The sequence below is a fragment of the Myotis nattereri genome (assembly GCF_964212035.1).
Source record: "Myotis nattereri genome assembly, chromosome: 10".
NCBI lineage: Eukaryota > Metazoa > Chordata > Mammalia > Chiroptera > Vespertilionidae > Myotis > Myotis nattereri.
The window spans coordinates 82,283,662-82,307,856 of NC_138085.1; the positions used below are offsets into that span (position 1 = coordinate 82,283,662).

A 24,195-nucleotide genomic window follows, 5' to 3' on the forward strand; every position below is an offset into this window, starting at 1 on the left:
GCGGGCCGCCCTGAATGCGGGCGTTTCCCCGCCTCCCCTGCAGGCGGCCTGCTGTGCTCTGTCTTTGCGCTGCAGGATACCTCACACCTGGAAGCATGTCTTAACCTGACACGCTGAATCAGCCCCCCGCCTTCCTCCTCTAACCAGCACCACCGGAGGTCACGCGCGGGGTCAGGCTCCATGGCCCTCTACAGAAAGGGCAAAACAAGCCTATTGATAAAACCGACTCTTATGTTTGTGTTCTTATTGAGATCTCACGCTCAGACCGTCAAATGCACCCTTCTCAGTGGACAGGCAGTGGTGTTGAGCATTTCCACAAAGCTGTGCAATCATCAGCACTGACTCCAGAACACTTGGACCCCCCAAAACACCCTGTCCCGTGAGCAGTCATCCCCGCGTTCCCCTCCCCCTAACTCCCCTCCCCCCACAGGGCCTCTGGTCTGGCTTCTCTCCCTTAACATGTTTTCGGGTTCATGCATGTGGTAGCATGTGCCCATCCCTCCACTACAGACGATCCAAAGAGGGCTGATTTCCTTCAGCACAAGACTACAGATCGGCGATTTCCAACCGGTGAGCGGTGGCAGGCGCACTGGTGCGAGCAGCAAGAATTTTACAACATGCAACACCCGACTGTGTAGTCAGGGACACGGACCTCGATTCTCTGATACTGTCACGTCAACAGTGACAACCACCGCCGTCCGGCGTGAATGAACCGAAATTACACCTTTTTTTGTGTTGTTTTTTTTTTGGTCAGATGGGCAAAATATATGCGGCAGAATTTCCACCTCCTGTGTGCCGCGAGATGAGAAAGGCTGAAACCGCTATCGAGCGACCGGAATTTGCCAGAGAGAGAGACATGTCTGACTTAACACCACCACAAGGACCAAGAACTTACTTGCACTGGGCATGAAAATACTTGATCAGATTCTGAAGTAAGTCCACTCCCTTCTTGATCTTGATTTCGTTGACCTTCAGCAGGTACTGTGGAAACAACACAACACAAAGGGGTGTCAGAGGCAGAGGCGGCCGCGTGCTCAGCATGAGCCGGGGACAGACCGCACGCCCGTTCTCCTCCGCGTGGCGGGAGCTCCTGGCAGAGGCGGCATGGTCCCCGAGGCCACACTCAGGGTCCCTTTCCCGTGGCTGCCACAGGAACGCCCTGACTCACAGCTGACTCAGCGTCTCACTTAGTGCCAAGGACTCCGAGTCATCCGCCCGTATCTCACCCGCGAGGAGGAGGAATGGCTGCTCTGGCTTCAGGAAGAACGAGGCGGGGGAGAGGCTGAACCGAAGGGGGTCCCACGGGGCAGCGGGGTTCTCTGAGGCCCAGGCGGGGGTCGGCTCCGGCCGCCCGCGGGCCGCCCTCACCTCGCACATCTGCAGCTGGAAGAACCGCCGCTCCTTCTCCATCTCCTCGGCGATCTCGGCGCCGGTGATCTCCGTACGGATCATCCCGTGCAGCTTGGCGTGCTCCTTCTTCTCCTTCTCGATTTTGGTGCTGCGGGCGGGAGAGCGGGGAGGAGTCGGACGCTCTCGGCCCGCGGCCCAGGCCGGACGGCCGGGCAGGGACAGCGCACGCTCACGGGGCCGCCCCTTAACCCACTGCAAAGGAAATGCCTGTGGCCACAGACACGCCAACCTTGGCCTTTGGGTTGAGTATTTACTCCACAAATCCTCCCTAAGCACTTCTCTCTCTCTCAGAGGAGGGAGAGAAGGCAGCCAGGTGAGGCTGACGGGGGAGGGGGTCCCCACAACCTCTCTTCTCTCCTTTTCTGAAACCAAGGGGCCTGGTGAGGCTGAGAAACATGACCTGCGCTAAGGGGACCCACAAATCACCAGGAAGATGGGGTACGAAAAATGTGCTGCTGTGACCAACAGTGATAACACGGGGGGAAGGGGGGAGGGGGCGGGGGGAGACACCTCGGGGAAGGTGGCCTCGACTTCCTTCGATGAGCCTCCCTGGAAATGACGCTCTGTAACCCTTTTGACATGAAACAAAAGGGACCAGGAAGAAACCTGCGTAAAGAGGCCAGCATCACGGCATTTGGACAGCAGGCGTGAAGGCACCGAGCGACAGTTTTAGGTGAGCTCTGTCCTGGGTCAGGGTTAGTCAGACAATGCCTTTACGCTAGAAAAGCTGGGTTTAAAGTCGAAATCGCAAATTACCCACATTGTGGTGTGTTTTTAAATGGAAACACTCACATTTTGGTTTCATAGTCCTTCCAGGCTTTATCAAAAGGCTTTTTCAGATCCTGTAAACGGAGAGGCAGAAATTAAACAGGGCTGCTCGGGGCCCACGGCAGAGAACTACCCCGCCCCCCCCCCCCCCCCGTCCCCCGACGCTTCTGCCTGGAGCTGGGGCCGCACTCGGCAGGCCTGGCTCGGAGGTACCGAGCTCCGGAGACTCCACCAGGCAGCGCCCCCACCCCACCCCCGCCCGCGTCACGTTCTGTCCAGCAGGTCCTTTCGGGAGAGGAACGCTTGCCACGGGTGGGGCTTGTTTTTGACATCCTGGCTCTTCACTGACCTCCGACAGGACTCAGCTCCCAGCCTGCAGGGCCCTGCCCGCCCCCAGCCCCACCCGACTCTGCGGCACGAAAGCCTCCTGCCCGTCTCTCTACGTCCTCCCTCTGCCTCGGCACCTTCCTGCCCGTCCTGCCGGCCTCTCGGCCCCGAGCTCCGGCCCCGAGAAGACAATGGGCAGCTCCGGGTGCCTGACCGGCTGGGCGGCCCCTCCTCCCTGCCCACGGCTCTCCTGGCACAGCGTGCGGGGTCCCGAGACCAGCCGCTGGGCTTCCCGATGTGCCCGATGTGCCCCGTGCAGATCCTGGGAGCACGCGGCCTCCCAGGACTCACACACATGTTCGTGCAAAAGCGACCGAGTGCTCAGCAGCGGGGGCCCCGGAAGCCACCCCCAGGCCCACGGCGGTGGCCCTGCAAACGCCCCCCCCGGAGCCGTCGCCGTACCCCCTTCACGCCTTTCAGGTCCCCCTTCAGCAAGCTGTCCAGAGGGAAGGAGATGATGTTGTTCATGTTCTGAATCTGAAAGACAAGACCAGAGAGGGTGCTCTCAGTCCCCAGCGGCACAGCGAGGGCGAGGCCGGGCGACGGCACCCTCACCGCAGCCCCTGCCGCGAGGACCTCGTCCGCTCTCCCAGGTGACGGGTGCCCCAAGCGGTCTCCACCCGTCTCCGCAGCAGTAACTTTCTGCTATTAAGCGATCGCGTTGGTGAAAGATAAGCATTGCCAGGAAGAAAAACCTTCCCAACCGGCGGCGTGAGAGCCACCGACAGGCTCCGACCCCGCCGAGGCCTGGCTGTCCCGGGCTCACTTCTCGCCCCCGAGCCCCCACCTCCCAGCACAGCCCCCAACGGGGGGCCCGACAGGAAAAACAGAACGAGGGCTCTGCCTCCTGGGAGGAGGGAAGAGCCTCCCCCCCCTCCCCCCCCAGATTCGTGTGAAGGGAGGGACACAGCCTCGTTGGGAGGGCCTTCCGGCACAGACTCGGGGTTCAGAGCCTGCAGGGGCCCCGCCCAGAGGGGAACGTAAGCCGGGGTCCACTTTCTCCCGCCCCCGGGCTCACCACCCTGTCAGTCAACTCGCTGCCTGTGGGCGCCCCCGTGGCCGGGACCGGGGGAGGGAGTACATGTGTCACTGGGGTTCCCGCACCCGGTTACAGGCTGTGAAAGGGGAAGACAAGACTGAGAACTGTGGAACCTCACACGTTCATTCTGACAATCGAGCGGAGAAACCTTATTTTTCGTACAATTACCTGGAACAGGAATGGGAATATAAAACACAGGCATGGTTTTTAGGGCAACATGGGATCTGATTTCTATACACTGTTCAGTGCATTAAAAGCCAAAAGGAGAGAGAAAGCTATTGGAAAGCTACCGGCAAGGGGCGTACGGACGCCCGGGCTGCCCACCAATCCTGCCAGGTAAGGGGCCCACCCGGTCACGACTCTCCCAGAAACGCCGGGCTGGGCCCCGAGCGTCCTGCTCCGACATCAGCATCTGCCATCACCGGCCCTGCTCCCGGGGCCGCGTCACCGGCCCTGACCCGCGGGATCAGCCTGGGAGCGAAACGTTTCAACACGAAAGCTGAGTGTGAGGCGCGGGCTGGTGGGCGGCTGGAAGGGACGCGGACCTGGAGGAAGCCACGCCGGGAACCCCCTGACAAGCACAGGTGGTTTCCACGGTGAATGGCAGGCCCCGGGGAGCGAGGAGCTCAGCTCAGCGTTGGTATCCAGAGTGCAGCACTGCCTCGGAGAAGAGGGAAAAGCTACCGGTGCCCGAACACGCCCGCGGCTGGCTTTCACCCAGATCCCGGGCACAGGGCCACCGCCCGCGGGGACACGCTATTAAAGGGCCATCACCCCGGTGACGAATGGTGCGTGGGAGGCAGGCGGCCCTGGCACTGGCGGGAGATGAAGCTGCAGACCCATGGGGGGAGTGGGGGGGTAGGAGACAAAGATGGATTAGACGGCCCCCCGGGTTCCGGGACCCTTGGCTCACCGGGGGAGGTAAAGCACGCAGAGCAGCAAGCACCGCGCCCCACACACTCCCAGAGCCATAGATAAGACGCCGCGGACTTTCCGAGAAGAGAAATGACGTGTAGTCTGGGCACCAGGGAAATCTCTGCTGATCGGGGTGATGTGAGAAGACTGAAGAGAGAGGGAGAGTTCTGTCTTGCAAGATGGGGTGGAGGGTGTCCAGGCAAGAAGGACAGTGTGGCCTGGCCGGCGTGGCTCAGTGGTTGAGCATCGACTAAGGAACCTAGAGGCCGCCGGTTTGATTCCCAGTCGGGGCACAGGCCCGGCTTGCGGGCTCGATCCCCGGTGGCCGATCGATGATGTTTCTCTCTCATCGATGTTTCTGCCTCTTCACCCCTCCTTTCCCCCCTCTCTCTCTAAAAATCAATAAAAACATATTTGAAGAAGAAGAGGAGGAACAGTGCGGAGAAGCGTGGAAAGGCACAGGCCTGGGGACACGGGGGCCACCTGAGCAAGGGGAAAGCGGGCCTCCATTCCAGTCCACTCTTCTTCGTGGAGCCATTCAAGGATCTAAAACAGGAAACTGCTACTTCTCTAATCGGGAAGTAATTAGCTAAGTTGTTACAAGAGAGACAAAAAGTAGATTAGTAGTTACCTCGGGCTGGGGGTGGGGGGCAGTGGAGCAAGAAATAGGGTTAACAGTAGAGGACACAAGGGACCTTCCTGGGGGGCAGGAACGGTCCCCAAACTAATTTAGGATGACGGCCGCCCCACCGGGGAAAGGCGGGAGGGGAGACATCACTGAAGTGGGTAAATTTTATGACGTGCAAAATATCCCTCGATAAAGCTGGTTTTTTAGAAGAAACTGCGGCAGTGCTGGCCAGTGTGGCTACGGTGGTGGTTGAGCTTTGACCCCACGCACCAAAGGTCACCGATCAATGCCCGGTCAGGGCACATGCCGGGCTGGGAGTTCAATCCCCCGGTCGGGGTGTGTGCAGACGGCAACTGGTCGATGTTTCTCTCTGTCTCTCTCCCTCTTCCATCCTCTCTCCTTAAGATCAATAAAGATATCATTTTAAAAAGAAGAGCAGAGGGAATCTGCTTTAAAAATAAATTATAACCAAATAAAGAGACACCCCGTCAACATCAGCCCGTCTGCCCCCTGCACCCCACACTCGGGCACACACGCGTGCCGAGTCAGGGAAGGCCCGGAGCCGCTGCTGCAGGCCGGGCTGGCGAACGGGAGCCCAGGAGCCCAGATGTCCCGTCTGGGCCGGAGGGCCCCGCGCATGAAGCCGGCTGTGAGCGCTTCTTGGGCTGTGCGCACCGGGCCGGGCAGCCGCTGGCCGGCCGCTGAGTGAGTGAGCCTCGCCTCCCGGCCCGGAGAGATGAACCGCAGCCAGCGAGACCGCACACCCGGGGCTCGGGCACGAGTGGTGAAAGCTTTATGGCCTCTGGGAAGAATTAAGTTATCCCTGAGTAAACCCAGGGATGTTTTCCTTAGCGCCAAGTGCGCACTGGGCTTTCTCGTACGTGCCGACTCCCTTTAACAAGCACATTACATCCAGCGGCTTTTTAAACAGCACGGACGATGTGAATACAAATTACTCATCTTAATCACGGCCATGAACTGTGGATCGAATGCCAACGGCAAACAGGCAATCTTTAAAGGAACAGCCCAGCCTCTCCCCCCCCTCGCCGCCTGCGCGGTCCAGGTTCGCCTGCAGCCGGCATCCGTCTGACAAGATGAGTCAACAGCAGGCGGGGTCTGTAATCCCACAAGGAGACGTGATTGACTCAGCGGGCGGGCGGGGCAGGGACAGCCGGGCTATCGGAGACCAAGAACCACCTGGCTGTGCTAATGCCACAGCTGATAAGCAACCAGAGAGGGACAAGGAGATGGGGAGAGGCGGGCGGGGACAGAGCCAGCCAACGCCATCTTCCCAAGAAGACTGGTGTTAAAATTCCTTGCCTCTAGCTTTGTCACTTTCATACTCTTTTTCTTTTTCTAATACTGTCATTGATTTCAGAGAAGAAGGGAAAGGAGGGAAACATCCATGATGAGAGAGAATTATGGATCGGCTGCCTCCTGCACGCCCCACACTGGGGATGGAGCCCACAACCCCGGCCTGAGCCTGACCGGGAATCGAACCGGGACCTGCTGGTTCCCGGGTCGATGCTCAGCCCGAGCCATGGCCACCGGGCGCTTTCATACTCTCTTAAAATCTGCCCCTCTCATCTGCCCAGCTCCCGGGCACTGTTCGCCGGCTTCTTGAGCTCTGGTCACTGGTCACCACTGTTGCTGGTCGGCCCGACTCCCAGGAACCAGGGGGCTGCCTTCTCTTTGACTCGGTCAACAGCGAGTCTGCTTTGCCGAAGGATCTATCTTGCCCCAGGACCCGCCTGGAAGCCGGCCCGAGACAGGACTGCTGTGCCGCAGCCCTACTTTCAGGGACCAGCAACGAGAGAGAGAGAGAGAGAGAGAGAGAGAGAGAGAGAGAGAGAGAGAGAGAGAATATGAATATGAATATATGAATGAGAATGAATCCCGACAGGAAGCTGGGCGCAGTCTTCCGGGGCAGGTTGTGAATCTCGCATAGAAGAGCTCTTGCCAGGGCTTTCCTCCAAAACTCTTTGCTTTTCCCTTTTAAGATATTTGTATTGATTTCAGAGAGGAAGGGGGAGGGAGAGAGATTTAATGATTCAATTCCCCAGTCAGGGCACACCCCTGGCTTGTGGGCTCGGTCCCCAGCAGAGGGCGTGCAGGAGGCAGCCCACTGATGTTTCTCTCCCATGGATGTTTCCATCTCTCTCTCCCTCTCCCTCCCTCTCGCTCTAAAGTCAATAAAAACATATTTCTTTTAAAAAAACGTTGAAAAAAAAATATGACATTTTCTGTAAAAGAAGCTAAAGGGAAGTTTAGGGGAGCACCGAGGGGGGCCCTCTGGGAGGAAGACCTCCGTGCTGAGCAGGAGATGAGCTTTAACAGGGAGGACCTGAGCCGGGACAGGTGCTCTCGTCGTCCTGTCGCCTGTCCCGCAGGTAGGATGCCAGTCTGCCTGGTCCCGCCTCTGATCTGAGCGCACGGCGCGGACAGAGCCCAGGCAGCCACTCGCCGCGACAGAACCTGTGGTTGGTAGAACTTCCCCCTTCCTCTTTCAAAATGAGTGATGTGACATTCCTCAGCCCAGGGCCCGCCCGGACCGTCCACCCTGGCCTCAGCCCCGCCCCCCTCCCCGGACCCCGTGGGCCCCCAGCAGGCTCTGCAGCCCGAGAGCACACATTTCGCCGTCAAGTCTCCGATCCGCAGCCGACCGTCCAGAGACGTGACCTTCAGGGCAGCCACGCGCCCATTAGAAAGACACTCCTCACCCGACCAGTGAGAGCACTGGCCTGAGCGCCAAGGGTTGCGGGTTCGATTCCGGTCACGGGCATGGACCTGGGTTGCGGGTTCGATTCCTGGTCTGGTCAGGGCATGCGTGGGAGGCAACCAATCCCTGTGTCTCCTGCACATGGATCTTCCTCTGTCTCTCCCCCCTCCCTCCCTTCCACTTTCCTAAGAAAATAAATTTAAAAAAAATCAATGGGAAAAATAACCTGGGGTGAGGATTGACCAAAAAAAAAAAAAAAAAAAAGAAAAAAAAAGGCACTTCCCAGCCCGGGAGCGGCCCCCTCCCAGGATGCTCATCATCAGGTCGGAGGGAAGCGCCAGAGACGCGGCTTCGCACGCTGTGTCCCGCGGCCGTCGCGGAGCGGCCGCCTCCTCCACCTGCGCCTCCTCCACCTGCGTGGCCGCAGAGAAGACCCACGACTTCCTAGCGGGGAGACTCTCACCCAGGAACGGTCTCACTTCAGGCTCAGCTGCCTCCTCCTTCCTCCAGGCGCGAGGCTGCCTCCTGAACACCCTCGCACGCACAGGGCGGGCAGCGGGGTCACCTGGCCCCTTCCCGGGCGGGACTGAGCCGGACTGAGCCGCGGCCGCAGGGGAAGGTCCTAAGCGCCCAGGGAAAAGCAAAAGCGAGGCTCTAGTGCAGTGACGGCGGACCTTCTGAGCTCGGCGTGTCAGCATTTCGATAAACCCTAACTCAACTCTGGTGCCGTGTCACATAGAGAAATTTTTTGATCTTTGCCACCATAGTAAAACAAAGACTTATATTTTTTATATTTATTTTATATATTTAAATGCCATTTAACAAAGAAAAATCAACCAAAAAAATGAGTTCGCGTGTCACCTCTGACACGCGTGTCATAGGTTCGCCATCACTGCGCTAGCGAGAGGAGAGAGCGGAGATGTGACCCAACATAGGACTCAGAGCGGATACAAGCTACCGAGAGAGGAGGACCCCCTGCTCAGCTCGCTCTCAGCAGCGGCCGCCTGGCCTCCGACCACGGACTCTGTGTCTGTCTCTGATCTTTGCCAGGAAAGAGGATCAACAACCCGAACTCCACCGAGCAGGAGCTGGAACGGAAGGAACGCACATGCACATGGACTGAGCGATGGCTGCCTGGGCCATTGGTAAATCCGCGTATGGTAAGGACCTAACAGGTCGCTGGTGGGTTTTAATTCACAAAAACCTTTCCTCTTCCTCCTTTGATCTTATCTTGCGGGCGGCCCTGGGCGGTGGGCGTGGTTCTCCTGTCCTGGCTTTAAGGAGGCCCAGCCCTCCTCCTCCAGCTGCTGCACTTCCTCCCCTTCAGTCTGTGGTCTTCTGCCCCAAGGAGTTTAAATACCACGGTGGACAGAGCACGGGTGGGGAGAGTTAAGATCCAAATCTGACTCCCCACTCTGTCCCTTGGTGGCTAAGGCCTCGGAAAGATGAAGGTCCTACACCTGAACAGCTGCTGGCAGGCCTGAAGGAGCTGTCGGGACCAGCACACGCCCGCGGGGCAGCTCGCTGAAGGGGGCCACCGGGATCCCTCGCCGCAGGGACCTCTGCAGCCCGAGCCAGAGCCAGGGGCGGTGGGCACGTGCAGTCACCGTCCGGGCCCAGCCCTGCTTTCAGTTTTGCAGAAAATTGAGAAGAGAAGGGATGCTTTGTTTCACCGGCAGCTGGCTGCTCGCATTCCGCGTTCCAGCTCCCCACCTGCAGGCACACAGCCTTGGGCCAGGGCTCAAAGGCGCCCTGAGAGGGCGGTTAGCTCCTTAAACCACCCCCAGCCTCAGTGACCTAACCTGTGGAATGGGGTAACACCGACTCTCCCACGGGCTGTTCCGGATTCAGTGAGCTCCGCGGTGCGAAAGCACGTGGGCGGTCTCCTCACACCGAGCCAGGCAGCACGTCAGCATCTCCTTCCCACGCAGAGGCCAGGGATACGCGGAGTGGAGACGGTGGTGGTGGTGGGGGGGCAGACCTGCTCCAGCCCGTCACCCTGCGGGGCCTGCCACGCCTCCTCCTGGGGTCCCTTTCCCTGCTGCTCGTGGTCGGACGCTGTCCGCTGACCCCCCTCCTCCTCCTCCTCCTCCTCCTCCTCCTCGCTTTCCTCTTCCGCCCGAGCTCACCCTGGAGGAGCCGCAGAGGAGTGCCACATGGGAGTCCAGCGCTTCGGCCTTCCACGGCTGACGTTCCCCCACGCTGCCCCGTGCTCCGCGGGCTGGGTAGGACTTGGGGTACGACACTGTCCCCCGGGATTCAGGGGCCTCGTTCCAGACCTTCAAGTTCCCAGTGTTTCCGCCGAGGAGCCCAAGGCCATTGCAGCTCTTGAGCCTGTGTCCCCTGGGGAGCGTCTGGGTCTTCTCATTTCCCACGGAGATGCCTCGGGGGGGGGGAGGGCGGGGGAGTCCTTGCTGGGCTGGGCACTGGCGAGTCCTCCGCGGGAGGAGTCTTCTCTGTGCTGGTGTGCTCGGCGTCCTCTCTGCCCTTCTAGTCTCCCTCTGTCAGGCCAGCCAGTCGGATACCGACCCCTGAGGACGTTCCATTCCCTACTTTTTGGTCTTTTTGACCTATTTCCTGAGAGATTTCTTCTACTCCGATCCTTCTCATAGGATTTTTCATTGTACATTTTCTTTTTTGTAAAATATTGTTTTGATTGATGTCAGAGAGCAAGGGAGACGGAGAGAGAGAAACATCGATGATGAGAGAATCATGGATCGCCTGCCTCCTGCACGCCCCCGACCAGCGATAGAGCCCGCAACCCGGGCATGTGCCCCTCCCTGACTGGAATCGAACCCGGGACCCTTCAGTACGCAGGCCGGGGCTCTATCCACTGAGCCACCCCAGCCAGGGCCATTGTACATATTCTTACACTAATTGTCTGACTAGCGGACTCCACTCTTCCCTCCGGATACAATGTCCTGATTGTATCTGAGGAATGAAGCATTGTTTCTTTAGCTTCTCTCCTGCTGGTCCTTGTGTCCGTTTCCTTGTTTTGTCTCCTTTGGTCTCTTTCACTCTGAAGGCCATTCATTCGCATTTACGAGTCAGGCGGGAGGAGCAGGCGGGAGGAGCAGGTGGGAGGAGGTGGTGGGAGGAGCTGGCGGGAGGAGCAGGTGGGAGGAGGTGGCGGGAGGAGCAGGCGGGAGGAGCTGGCGGCCGCGGCTGCTGCGCAGGGGCTAGGAGCTGAGCTGACCTTTCACCCAGGACCCCCACCTCAGCATTGACCCCCATCTCTTCCTGGGCCGCCTGCTTTCTCCAGTGGTGACTGGGTGGCGAGACCTGAACATGCCGCCTGCCTGCGTCCAGCGAGGGCTGGGAGGGGCCGGGCTCCGGGCTCAGTGTGGCCGCCAGCGGCGCGTTTGGGGCCGTAACACTCAGGCGGCGAACTTGATAAAAGCCCCAAGAGATGCCCAATGACGCCAAGGAAAACTTCAGCCCACCAAGGGCTTTTACTGCCACCATTTCCAACTGGGCCACCTTCCATGTGCGGGGGGGGGGGGGGGGGGACGGACCCGGACCCAGACCGGTCCGGCCCTCGCCTCCCGTCATCAGCTCTTACATCGTTCCCGGGTCGGCCTGTGGAGGCCACACTTGCAGACCCGCCGCCGCCACCACGTCAAGAACGCGGACCTGTTTTCCCACTTGGTAGGGCTTCTGACAGAGAAATGAAAGGGACGCCGTGGTTCGGGACCGACAGAGAAAGCATTACCGAGTGCGTGACCTGGTCGGGTCGCCTGTGACCTTGTGGGGGAGAAAAACAGGAAAGAGATGCTGGGACCATCCCAGCGGACACGCCTCGTGGGAGAAAACACGGCGGCCACCAACACGCGGCTGCCCGCTCCTTCCGAGTCCCGTTCCACCGAGGACGAGGGTGGGGACGGCTCGGGGCTGCCAGGCGCAAGAAAGAGCGCCAATCCCCCCACCCCCAGCGCCCGCCGCCGGCAAGGCGCCCGGCCCCCACTTCGCTGGCTGAGAGCGAGACCTTTTTCAGGGAGAAGAAAAGGCCTCGAAATATTCGTGGTAATTTCTGCGCTTCGATGCCAGGCCACGCTGCTGGGTAAGACGGGTCTGAAACACGTTTATTAAACAGTATACGTTTAAACACCGACTGTAATCACCAGAAACGGGCTCTTCTGCACAGCTTAGAAACGATTAAACACTGAAGGCAGAGAGAGGCCCTCATGAAGATGAATGCCTTCAGTCCCCCAGCTGTGCCCATTTAAATGCCGCACTGACTTAAAAGGTCTTGTTTCATGTTGCAGGTCTAAAGTGTACCCCAACGGGACCTGCTGTGTACAGAACAGATCATTCCTCTGGGACGCGGTGAGCTCTGAAACGCATCCCGGTTCCTCCAACAGGCCTGGCTGAGCCCTCGGCGCTCCCTGCCCGCTCCCAGCTCCGGGCTCACCTGCCCCCTGCCTCCCCAGCTCGGGGCTCACCTGCCCCCCCCATCAGCTCCGGGCTCACCTGCCCCCCCTCCCTCAGCTCCGGGCTCACCTGCACCCCCTCCCTCAGCTCCGGGCTCACCTGCCCCCCCTCCCTCAGCTCGGGGCTCACCTGCCCCCCCTCCCTCAGCTCCGGGCTCACCTGCACCCCCTCCCTCAGCTCCGGGCTCACCTGCACCCCCCCCTTAGCTCCGGGCTCACCTGCACCCCCCCTTCAGCTCCAGGCTCACCTGCCCCCCGCCTCCCCAGCTCCGGGCTCACCTGCCCCCCGCCTCCCCAGCTCTGGGCTCACCTCCCTCCACCCCCCCTCAGCTCCAGGCTCACCTGCCCCCCACCTCCCCAGCTCTGGGCTCACCTGCCCCCCCACCCCCCTCAGCTCCGGGCTCACCTGCAGCCGAGGGCAGGCGCGCACAGCCAGGACACTCACCAGGTTTTTGAAAAGGGCCGTCAACTCCTTGGTAAACACCGAGAACTTGAGGAAGGCGCTTCCCAGGTCCGGGTCGTCTCTGCACACGCAGTTGCCACCAAACTTCTCCAGCGCCTGCGTGTACTGCTCCTCGTTCTCCACGTGCGCTGCAGCCAAGGGGAGACGTGCTGTCAACACGCGGACCTCGCCAGCCCCTCCCCAGCTTCTCAGCTGCGAGTAAAACCGAGCCGTCAGCAGAATAAACATCTGAGCCTGCAGGCGTGGCTGTGGTTGAGCATCAACCTATGGACCAGGAGGTCAGGGTTCGATTCCCGTCAGGGCACAGGCCCGGGTTGCTCAATCCCCAGTGGGGGGCGTGCAGGAGGCAGCCGATCCATGATTCTCTCTCATCATTGATGTTTCTCTCTCCCTCTCCCTTCCTCTCGGAAATCAATAAAAATATTTTTTTAAAAATTTTTTTGGAAAAATAAATCTGAGAAAAGTAAAGATGCACCCAGAGCAGAAATAACTTCGCTACAACACCCTGTGGTGCCGGCAACCGGTCCCAAAGCACACGTGTGAGGGGCAGGGGGGCAGCGCCTCCAGGAGGCCCCCCGGTCGGCAGCTCAGCGGGTGAGACCAAGGCCACCCGCGCCCTCCACGCCCCAGGGCCGTCCCTCCCGGCATCTCGCAGGCGGCCCCGTCCAGTCAACTCTGCCACGCACGGCAGCTGGTGTGCAGCGTGAGACCCACAACTCCGACCCAGAGCACACAGCACCGCATCCCCTACCTTTTTCTTTAAAAAAAATTTTTTTTATTGAGTTCAGAGAGGAAGGGAGAGGGAGAGAGAGAGAAACATCAATGATGAGTCATTGATCAGTTGCCTCCACACTGGGGATCCAGCCCACAACCCGGACATGTGCCCTGACCTTGGTTCCTGGGTCAACGCTCAACCGCTGAGCCACACTGGCTGGGCTGGGTGAGGTCTTGTATTTATTTATTTAAATTTTTTTTCTAATTAATTTGAGAGGGAGGGAGGGACGGAGGGAGGGAGGGGGAGAGAGAGAAAGAGAGAGAGAGAGATTTGTTGTTCCACTTATTCATGCATTCACTGGTTACGTCTTGCATGAGCCCTCACCAGATCAAACCCACAACCTTGGCATATCAGGACAACGCTGATAACCCACTGAGCCCCCAGCCAGGGCTGGGGTGAGGCCTTCTAAACGAGTCCAGCAGTCTCTACGGAAACCACTCCTGTTCGCATGGACACCTGATGTCCACTGCTCATCGCTTCAATTAGAAACACAACTCAGCCCCTTCACAGGCACGCGGGCCCGGCAGCCAGGCAGCACCCACTTGGACGTCAACGCTGCCGAATTCCCCGGGGAAACAAAGCCACTGTCAGCCGCTGCTGCTGCCTGGGCCAGGCCTGACAACTGGGGCGAAGGAGGGGGACGTTTGCTTGTGGGGGGCAGCCCTTGCCTCGGAGCCAGATCCCCGTGACCCACAAACGCAGTGCCCGCCTGTCCCCTGCGGGGGCGCCTTGCCCTGGGCCTCCCGCGGTCTTTCAATGTCTGGGGGATCCCTACGTGGATCTAACAAACACAAGAGAAATCCATCTCACTGCCCAAGCCCCTTCCCTTAACTAGCTTTTCACTTATTTATTTAGTTCACATTCCTGAGGAGGACCTGCGAGTTCCGCTCAAAGTAAACGCAGTTCTGCGACTACACTCAGCGCAGGAGCAAGAGGGGCCCGGCGGGTCTGGGTTCCAGTCCTGTGCCTCCCAGTGGACAAGTCTGACCCGGTAAGTCAGCGGTTCTCAACCTGTGGGTCGCGACCCCTTTGGGGGTCGAAACAACCCTTTCACAGGGGTTGCCTAAGACCATCGGAAAACACATATATAATCACATATTGTTCTTGTGATTCATCACTATGCTTCCATTATGTTCAATTTGTAACCATGAAATTGGGGGTCACCACAACATGAGGAACTGTATGAAGGGGCTGCGGTGTTAGGAAGGTTGAGAACCACTGCGGTAAGGCCTCCTCGCTCACCAGGACGCGTCTCAGCCACCGGAGGGCCGGGGACCTGCCGTGAGACTCACAGGGTGAAGGTACCGGTCATGGGACAGAGAAAGGACCGCAGTCACCGCAGCGGCCACGGCAGAGAGGCTGGTGTTGACAGAACGGCTTCTCACACGCACAGCAGCTTCCCGCCACGTGCTGGAAACAGGCAGAGCATGGCCGGGCCAGACTCAAGCCCAGGGGCTCTGACCCCCGGAGCCACTTCTCCTCCTCTGCCCCACGCGCGCGTCTCATCCCTGCAATAGCGAGCCTCGCCCAAACCAAAGGGGCCTGAGCTTTGGATTTTAAAAGCTGCATTTCAGCCCGGCCGCTGTGGCTCAGTGGTTGAGCATCGACCTATGAACCAGGTCACGGTTCGATTCCCGGTCAGGGCATAGGCCTGGGTTGCAGGCTCGATCTCCAGTGGTGGGTGTGCAGGAGGCAGCCGATCCATGATTCTCTCTCATCACTGATGTTTCTATCTCTTCCTCTCCCTTCCTCTCTGAAATCAATAAAAATATGTAATAAAAAAATAAACAAAAGATGGTGCCCAGATGTCCAGGCTGCTCTACGTGGACCCCCCAGGGCAGGGCGGGGCATTCGCTTTCAGTGCCTGCCAGGTGGCCTCCAGCCCCAGGTTCCATTCAACCGGGTCAGCCTGAGGTACTGCTAGTGCCTTCCGTCCCTTTTATCGCTGCATGAAGTGGCGCTCAGAGGGTTCCCCGATTCCCAAGGTCACACAGTTGGAAAGAGGTGGGGCAGGGCCCCATCCACCCTCTGCCCACGACGCAGACCGCCTCCCAGCCCTGGTCCCCGGGGGGAGGAACCTGCCTTCTCTCCCCGGGCGCTCGGCCGACCTGGCGCAGGAGAATCAGCAAAGCTTCCCCTTCCAGCACCGAGGACGGACGGACGGATGGACGGACAGACGTCCTCTGTCCCTCCTGGGCTTCCCAACCACTGAGGTTACATCACAAAAAAGTCTCTCCCTATAAACTCTGCAGTGACGTGCTGACCCGGCGACCCCAACAGTGGTCAAGGAGGCTTCTGGCTCGTCATTGGCATCATCCGGGTCATTGCTTCAGGTGTCATAATGACCTCATGATCTCCACCAGCTCATGGAACATGATCTCATCATCTCATCTCATCTCATCTCATCTCATCTCATCTCATGTAACGATCTCATCAGCTCATGTATCATCTCATGATCACCACCAGCTCATGGACCATGACCGCACCATCATCTCGTCTCATGTAACAGATCTCACCAGCCCATGTATCACCTCATGATCATCACCAGCTTATGGACCATGACCACACCATCATCTCATCTCATGTAACAGATCTCACCAGCCCATGTATCATCTCATGATCATAACCAGCTCATGGACCATGACCACACCATCATCTCATCTCATGTAACAGATCTCATCATCTCATCTCATGTAACATCTCATGATCATCACCAGCTCATGGACCATGACCGCACCATCATCTCGTCTCATGTAACAGATCTCACCAGCCCATGTATCACCTCATGATCATAACCAGCTTATGGACCATGACTGCACCATCATCTCATCTCATGTAACAGATCTCACCAGCTCATGTATCACCTCATGATCATAACCAGCTTATGGACCATGACCGCACCATCATCTCATCTCATGTAACATGATCTCACCAGCTCATGTATCATGATCTCATGATCACCACATATGTATCACGATGATCTCCTGATCATCTCATGTGTCATGATGAATTCATCATCTCGTCTCATGTAACGTGATCTCATCATCATCTCATGTAAGGTGTTATCATCATCACCTCCTGGTGACTTCATGTATTTACATTTAAGTGTTTCCATCCACTGAATCATCATTTCCCGATGCTCGAGCTGCCCCAGCTTAGGTCAGTGGGGACTCATGTTGATCTAATGGAGGGGTTTTTTGTTGTTGTTTTTTAATCCTCACCTGAGGATATTTTTCCGTTGATTTTTTTTTTAGAGACTGAAGGGAGGGGGAGAGACAGAGAGAGAGAGAAACATCGATGTGAGAGAGACACATCAATTGTTTGCTTCCCGCTTGCACCTTGATCAGGGACAGGGATCAAGCCTGTAACCTAAGTATGTGCCCTTGACCGGAATCGAACCCGGGACCCTTCAGTCTGAGGGCCGATGCTCTATCCACTGAGCCAAACCAGCTCGGACTCTAGTTGAGATTTTAAACACAAATTTCTCTTCTTGCAAACAAACGTGCAGGTTCTTAATAAAGACCGCAGCCCGGAGTCTGTGCGGGGCTTCCCGACAGGCACGGCCACGAGAACAGCAACCCCAAACCCGCACACACTCCCCGACCGCGGCTCCGACCCCCCCGCCGGAGCCTTCCCTCCCGGAGAACGGAACGCAGCAGAGCGCCTGTACTTCTCTTTCGCCAAAACCAAATTTAACGCAGGAACCTAAAATAAGCAGCTTGGGAATAAAGTTCCTGGAAGGAGCCCAGACTGGGGCCATCAGCTTTATTTATGGATCCGTGAAAGCTGTTCTTCTAAAACCGGCTCCCTCTCCAGCTCCCTGGCTCAGACACATCTGCAATCTGGTTTCACAAATGACCCAGACCTGGGAGCGCTGACGGGGGAGGGGCTGGGGAGAACGGGCAGGAACCGGCTCTCCCCAATCTGAAGCCAGCGGCCTTCCCGGGCCCGCACCTCCGTGCACAGCAGCCACGCTTTCTGCCACCCACGCGGAGGGTGCGTGAGCCTCTCACAGGGAACCCTGCGAGGCAGCCACAGGCCAGTGTCCGGCTGGGCTCTGCTGTGTGCCGCTCAGTTTATCTGACTGTTATTTGCAAACACGGAGACCGAGGACAAGGCCCAGTGCGTGGAGTTCAAGCAAAAGTCATTGGATCGACAAGAACTCAACAGGCCACAGCACAAGCAGCCACCACCCAGCGCTGCCAGGGGGCGGGGGCGGGGACAGGACGGGACCCACGGCAGTGCAACCACCCTCACGCCACCTCCACCAGCTCTCATCACCCCCCTCGCCGAAGGTGGCTGCCTGCTGGGTCTCAGGTGTGTGTGGTCACCGTCCAGGGCGAGGCAAGCCGGCCGCGTATCGCCGGCCTGCAGTGCCAGGCAGCGTGCTGGGTGCTGAGGACCAGAGGTGCCAGAAAGGGGGCATCTGAGCTGAGGTTCCAACGTCAGGTAGGAATTCCCAGAGAAGCAGCAGGAACAGGGAGGGGCCAACCCGGGGAACATGTGGGTGGGGGAGTGGGCAGCTGTGATCCCTGGCCTCAGGCTCAGGTGGTGGTGAGTGGGCAGCTGGTGGCTGACGGGGACCCTGCCGCCCCAGTCCTGGCCACACCGCTTGGCTTCGGCGCCTGCACTTCCTCCCACAGCCATGCTCCTTCTACTTCCCAACCTCCATTCAAAACTCACTTATCTCCTTTGTCAGTCCTGGGCCTCCCCTCTGACCTCTGACACCACCGATCCTACAGAGGTCACCATAGAGGTCACCACAAGACCGCCTCCTGGCTGCATGTGTCCAGCAGTGGGGTTGGTGAGGTCAAGGTGAGGCCGCCTATGAGGAAGTGAAAACTTGCGCTGTGACGACCCCATATTTTTTGACCCTACCCTACATCAACGACAAAAATGACAGCCGGAGGCCTGTGTGAGTAACTGAACACAACCCCACTCCCTCTGCATGAGATGGGCACCTGTCAACACACTAGCAAGACACAGGTACGCATGCACCGGCAATCCGCCCTGGTGTGCGGTCAGAGGGCTGGCGCACACGGGACACAGCACACGGGACAACACACAGGACCCGAGATGCAGCACACGGGACAGCACACAGGACACGGGACGCAGCGCACGGGACACAGCACATGGGACAGCACACAGGATACGGGACGCAGCACATGCATACACACCGCTGCATCTTGACAACTGCGGGATGAGGAAACAGGTTGGGACACACCTGCCGCTGACGCAGCCGCGTCTCCCAGTGCGCGAGGCAGAGCCGGCCCAGACGGATCTCCTGTGACCCTCGGGGCCGGGCCCGCTCTGAGCTTCTTGAATCTTCCGGTGGCCACAGACCCCACTAACGGCAGGACAACGCCGGGGGCGCTCCTCAGGAAAAGGCATGCTTGCATCACCTCTCACACTTTGGGGTGCAGACTCCTGAGGCCGCCGCAGACCCACACGCCGGGCGAGAAGGCCCAGCCCAGAGCAGCCTAAACCCCTGCCCGTAACAGGATGACCCCAACACGGCTCCCGCTGACCCGGGGACGGCACGCAGCAATCGGCGTGGCCTCCAGTCAGCTTCCTCCCGTGACTAAGGGTTGATCCTGGCTGATAGGATCCCCCAAGTCACCCCCCGAAAACCGACAGTCACTCTTAACCAGCAGACGAGAGATAGCCGAACCTCAGACCCACATCTCGGCCTGCAGAACCCAGGCTCCCCTCCCCCACTTCCTCAGAGCCGGCCGCCACCCTCCCTGGAACCTGCCCATGGCCGGCTCACTTCCTCGTCCCGGGGCAAGCCGCCCCCAGAAGTGCCTCTCCTGCGCCCCACGCGGACGCCCGCCTCCAGGGCCCTCCCACACCAGCTTTCAGTTCTCAGACGTGAGGTTCCTCTCCCACGTCAACAACGGGACCTCCTTCCAGAGACACGAGGAAACAGCTCTGACGTCCCCGCGGGGCACCTCTGGGCTGGGGCTGAGCGCGAGGAACCAAGCCTAGCACAAGTTCTAGAATAAACGAGGCCAGGCAGCAGCCTATTGTGATCGGGGAAAATTACCGTAGAAACTGTTTCTCAACAAATCGCTGTAGTAACTACTTTAGAAAAAAACAGACCTACTATCGTGTAAGAAAATGATCACTTTGTATGCGGGGTGGGGTGGGGGAGGGAGGCTTGCTGGTGCTTTTGTGGTCCAATCCATAAAGCGGGGTATATGTGTGTGCACATGTGCATGTGCACGTGTGTATGTGTGCACGCGGCGAGTGTGTGCATGTGCGTGTGTGCCTCAGGTATACGCTCCAAGGCCAGCAGCCTCAGCATCACCCAAGTCCTCAGTTGATTGGCAAACACTCAGGCTCCATCCTGCACCGACTGAGCCAAAACTCTGAGGGTGGGCCGCTATCTGTGTCTTAAGGACCACCCGGCACCCGGGCCTCTGAAGGTCAGACCACTGCCCTGAGGCAGGCGTGGGCACACGTGGGGTTGCCGTGTGGGTCCCAGGTTGGACTGTAAAAACACAGCCGGCTGCTCAAGTCACCTCCGATCCCTTCTCAAGAAACCTGTGTGAACTTCACACAGAACATTCTGCCGTCACCACACTGCCCACACCTACAGTGTAAGCCCATCTCTCCGACACTGAGCACGTACAGCGGCACATACAATACACACGCATGCACACAGTGACTGGACGCCACGGGCCCCGGACTGACGCCCTCAGAACCGGGTGAGCACGGCTGTAACGCTCGGGACCCGCTGCGGTCCCAGCAGCTCACTCCCCTGTGCAGCCTGCCTCGCTGATGGCTGACGTCTCCTTCTAACAAGATCCGTCTCCCCTTAGGCTCCTCACTAAATATACTCCAAGGGCGGTCGCCCGCAGTGCCCGAGCAGCTTCCAAAGATGCTGAGTGATGCCGGCGACACCCGGGCAGGAGGCCAGGCCTCGCGGGCGGCCGTTCCGAAGGAGACGGTACTTGCTCGGCATAAAGACTCCAGGACCAGGACAGCCTGGCCTGGGAACATGCAGACTCACGGCCTTATAATAACTCACACCTGGCACGACGCAGAGACGGCAGCGGTGACGAGAACAGGGGACCTTCCGCGAGCGGCTGCTGCGCGTGCGGCTCAGAGAGGACGCAGCGGGCGCCCGGCGCTGGGGGAAGCCTCAGCCTCTTCTGATGAAGCGCCAAAGCGCGAGCGAGCGCGGGGGGAGAGGGCACCAGGCACGCGGGGAGGGGGAGGGGGCCTCGGCACAGGGGCCTGGGTCAGGGGTACAAGGAGCCGGGCGCAGGGGGTCCTGCAGCGTTCACCAACCTGAGGCTCCCGCGGGCCGATCCCAGGAGGAGAGGGATTCACAGGCGGGTAACCTGGGAGAGGCTGAGACTGCGCTCCTCTCGCAATCGCATCGGCACCGTGAAGCTTTGGCGGGCCCGGCCAGTGCGGCCCAGTGGTCAGCAGCCCTCTCAGCCTCTGGCTCCGAGGCCATGGCTCAGGAAGGGTCCTTTCCTAGGCGGCAAGCTGGGGAGACCGGGGCTCCCCCCCGGCCTGCGTGGGTTTGAGTTGAACGGCCTCTGGACTCTCTCAAAGGGGTCTGGTCCCTGTGAAGGGGGCGCGGCCCAGAAAGAATGCCTCGGACGAAGGGTCCCTGCTCCTGATGCCAGAAACTCCGGGGAAGGTCCGTGACCGTGTGTGTGACGCCGTGTGACGCGGGCGGACACGGACAGGAAACCAGTCCCGGCAGCCGCTGCTCTCGAGCTGGCCCACGGTGGACGTGGAAGGAACGGGGGTTGGAATGAGTGTCCACTCCCTGCAGGCCACCTGCTGCTCCGACCCTTCGTACTCACTGTCAGAGGCCACGGCCAACACGGCACAAAGCTGTGATGTGTCGTGGGCAGCGTAACTGCCTCAAGACAGAGGCTAGCCCGCGTCTAGCCGAGCCCCAGAGCCTCAGAGCCACACCTCAGACCCTCAGAGAGCCCAGCCCGGCCCCGCAGAGCCCAGCCCGAACGCCCGAGCCCAGTCCCGAAGGGCAGAGCCACCCTTGAAGGAGGAGCGAGCCCTACGGGCCTGGCCTAGCACCAGATCCGTGGCCTTTCGTTTCAGTCACAGGGTTTTATAGTTTTCAGTACAGAGTTTTTACATATTTTTGTTTGTGTAATCCCATCGTGACTGCATTTGGCAATTCTTGATGGTCACTAGGCTGTTTGGGATGGTGGCTTGCCCGGCCCTCCGTGGGGGAGGCAATCACAGCTCACAGGACTTTACTGGGGGTTGGGGGGGTTAGGTGGACACACACGTCCAGAACGCTCCCTCCTGACAGCACGACCCCAAGCCATCCCCAGCCTGGGAGGGAGACCCTGTGAGGGAGGGTGAAGGGGACGGTGCAGCCAGTGGGCGGCCCCCCCGCCCCCCACCCCGCCCCGGCGCCTCCCTCAGGCCCCGCGTGTCTCCATCCCCAGGGTGGGGTGCTCTCCCCACGGGCCGTCTCCAAAATCCATCAGCCCGATTCCGATCTCTCGGGGGTCCCTCCCCGTGTCTGGTCCCCTAAGGCTGCCACTGGCCTTTGAGTGAACGACAGTCACTTGATGACTCACAAACGGTATTTTCTATCCGCTGGCAGGTTTTGTGCAGGAGGCTGACCTGCCGCATGTGCAGCCTGCGACCTTGAAGTCCAAGGCGGTGGTGTGTGTTCTTTTAAAAAGAACTCATTTATATAAGACTAGACCGAATATTATGTGGAATAGTTGACTATATGCTTTTTATTCATTTTCTCCCCAAACTAGAAAGGCGAGAATCGGGCTGAGAGAGAAGTGGGAAGGGCATCGGAATGATTAGCCGCACAATGTGAGGAACAGGGCAGGACCGGGCCCGGCGCTGGCCCACCAGCGTGGCGAAGCTGGTTCTGCTGCCCAGGGAACAGAAGTACAACGTGGGGCACGGTGGGGGACGCGGGACAGGACCCCACACCAGGACCGGACAATGAGCAAAGCAGAAACACTTCTAAAATGTAAGCACCCCAGCTCACCTGTGTAATTGCACGCCCAGAAAAAAGGAGATTTAGTCTCCCAAAGACCGTGTCTGCATACATGCACAACCCACGGACACAGACAATGGGGCGGTGAGGGTCTGGGGCAGGGCCTGGAGGAGGTCAATGGGGGAGATAAGGGGGCATGTGTAATACTTTCAACAATATTTATTTAAAAATAAAGAGCCCTAGCCAGTGTGGCTCAGTGGAGAGAGCATCAGCCTGTGGACTGAAGGGTCCCAGGTTTGAATCCGGTCAGGGCATACACCTGGGTTGCGGACTCGGTCCCCAGTAGGGGGCATGTGGGAAGCCGCCGATCAATGATTCTCATCATTGATGTTTATATCTCTCTCTCCCTCTCTCTTCCTCTCTGAAATCAATGAAGGGAGGGAAGAAGGGAAGGAGGGAGGGAGGGAGGGAGGGAGGGAGGGATTTAGTTGGTTATTCGCTAACAGTGACGGAGCCGGCGGCCTGGGGCTCAGGGGCGGTGCTGCCCACGGAGAAGCCCAGGGCCGGGGACTCACCCAGCCCGGAGATGTTGATCGCTTTCACGGATTTCTTCATTTTGTACAGAACCATCCGGTCCACGTCCAGAGCCTGAAACGAGAGGACAAACTCATCAGCACGGGGTGTGGGCTCCGGTCACGGCTATCAGAGGGTGGCCATGTGAGGGTCACTCCGAGGCCGCTGCCGTCTGCTTCGCGGGACAAATCCCGAGTGGCGCGAGGATCAGGCCGCCCTCAACGCTGACCCCTCCCGGGCCTCGCCCACCTGAAGCGTGTGCGCTGCCCCTGCACACACCCCGCCGGCCTCGGCCTCCTGTGAGAACCCGGTCCTCTTAGCCAACTCCACTGCCGACCCTCCGTTCCCCCTGGGCCGGGCCAAGCCTGGGCTCCAGGAACGTTGCGGGCAGGTGCACGGCTGGAGTGCGGTGAGGCGGACTGCCGTCACCCCACCCAGGACGCCACCTTGGACAGCGCCCCCTCCCCGGCCAGAGGCAGCTGGGCAGTGGGAGGCAGGCCCATGCTGGACTCGGAAAGGCCCAAACATACCCTTGTTTGTTGGCTTGGAAGGCATGGTCCCCATCCCTGCCAGGCCTCAGACTCCTCTCCAGAAAGCTGGGGGGGGGGGGGGCAGGGGGGAAGGGGTGACAAGACCTCCTTTGCCAGGGCAACTGATGAAATAGACACTCTGTGTATTTCACATTCAGCAAACGTTTACCCACCAGCCACCAGCGGCAGCGGCTGCGCCCTCAGGTGCCCTGCCTGGAGGTGTGCACACGCGACATGCTCAGGGACGCGGCTCGGAGGTCTAACAGCTCCGCGTCTGCGTCTGCGCAGGCGACGGGAGAGGCTCCTTCCCACCCAGGGAACCCACAGGAGGCCGGTGGGCCACTCTGAGCTGTGCCGGGAGGGGGCCGCAGGGTCCTGGGATAGGGACACTGACCACAGGGCTCCTGCACGGACGAAGTGACACCCTCAGGGCACAGCCTGGCCGTCTCCGGGCGCGGCAGACACTCGCTAACAGTACCGATTGCTCATCCTGAGTTTTGACCATAAAATGTTGCAGCGCCTCTCACCTGTAACAGAGCACCCGCCGCAGTCACGGGCTCTGGGCTCCAGTCCCCGGGGTCACCTCCCAAACCCACACTCAG

At 59.3% G+C, this 24,195-nt stretch overlaps 1 protein-coding gene across 1 annotated transcript in view; it reads right to left on the bottom strand.

The window, feature by feature from the left end:
• The window catches only part of ASAP2 (ArfGAP with SH3 domain, ankyrin repeat and PH domain 2), a gene marked incomplete at its 5' end in the record, with an annotated part of 89,307 nt that overhangs the window by 34,082 nt on the left and 31,030 nt on the right, over positions 1 to 24,195 (bottom strand). The window contains 6 exons of the mRNA XM_081100704.1: positions 896 to 981; positions 1,369 to 1,498; positions 2,203 to 2,252; positions 2,968 to 3,042; positions 12,742 to 12,887; positions 23,066 to 23,138. Of these exons, the coding sequence (XP_080956830.1) occupies positions 896 to 981; positions 1,369 to 1,498; positions 2,203 to 2,252; positions 2,968 to 3,042; positions 12,742 to 12,887; positions 23,066 to 23,138 (560 nt within the window). The remainder of the gene's footprint in view (positions 1 to 895; positions 982 to 1,368; positions 1,499 to 2,202; positions 2,253 to 2,967; positions 3,043 to 12,741; positions 12,888 to 23,065; positions 23,139 to 24,195) is intronic.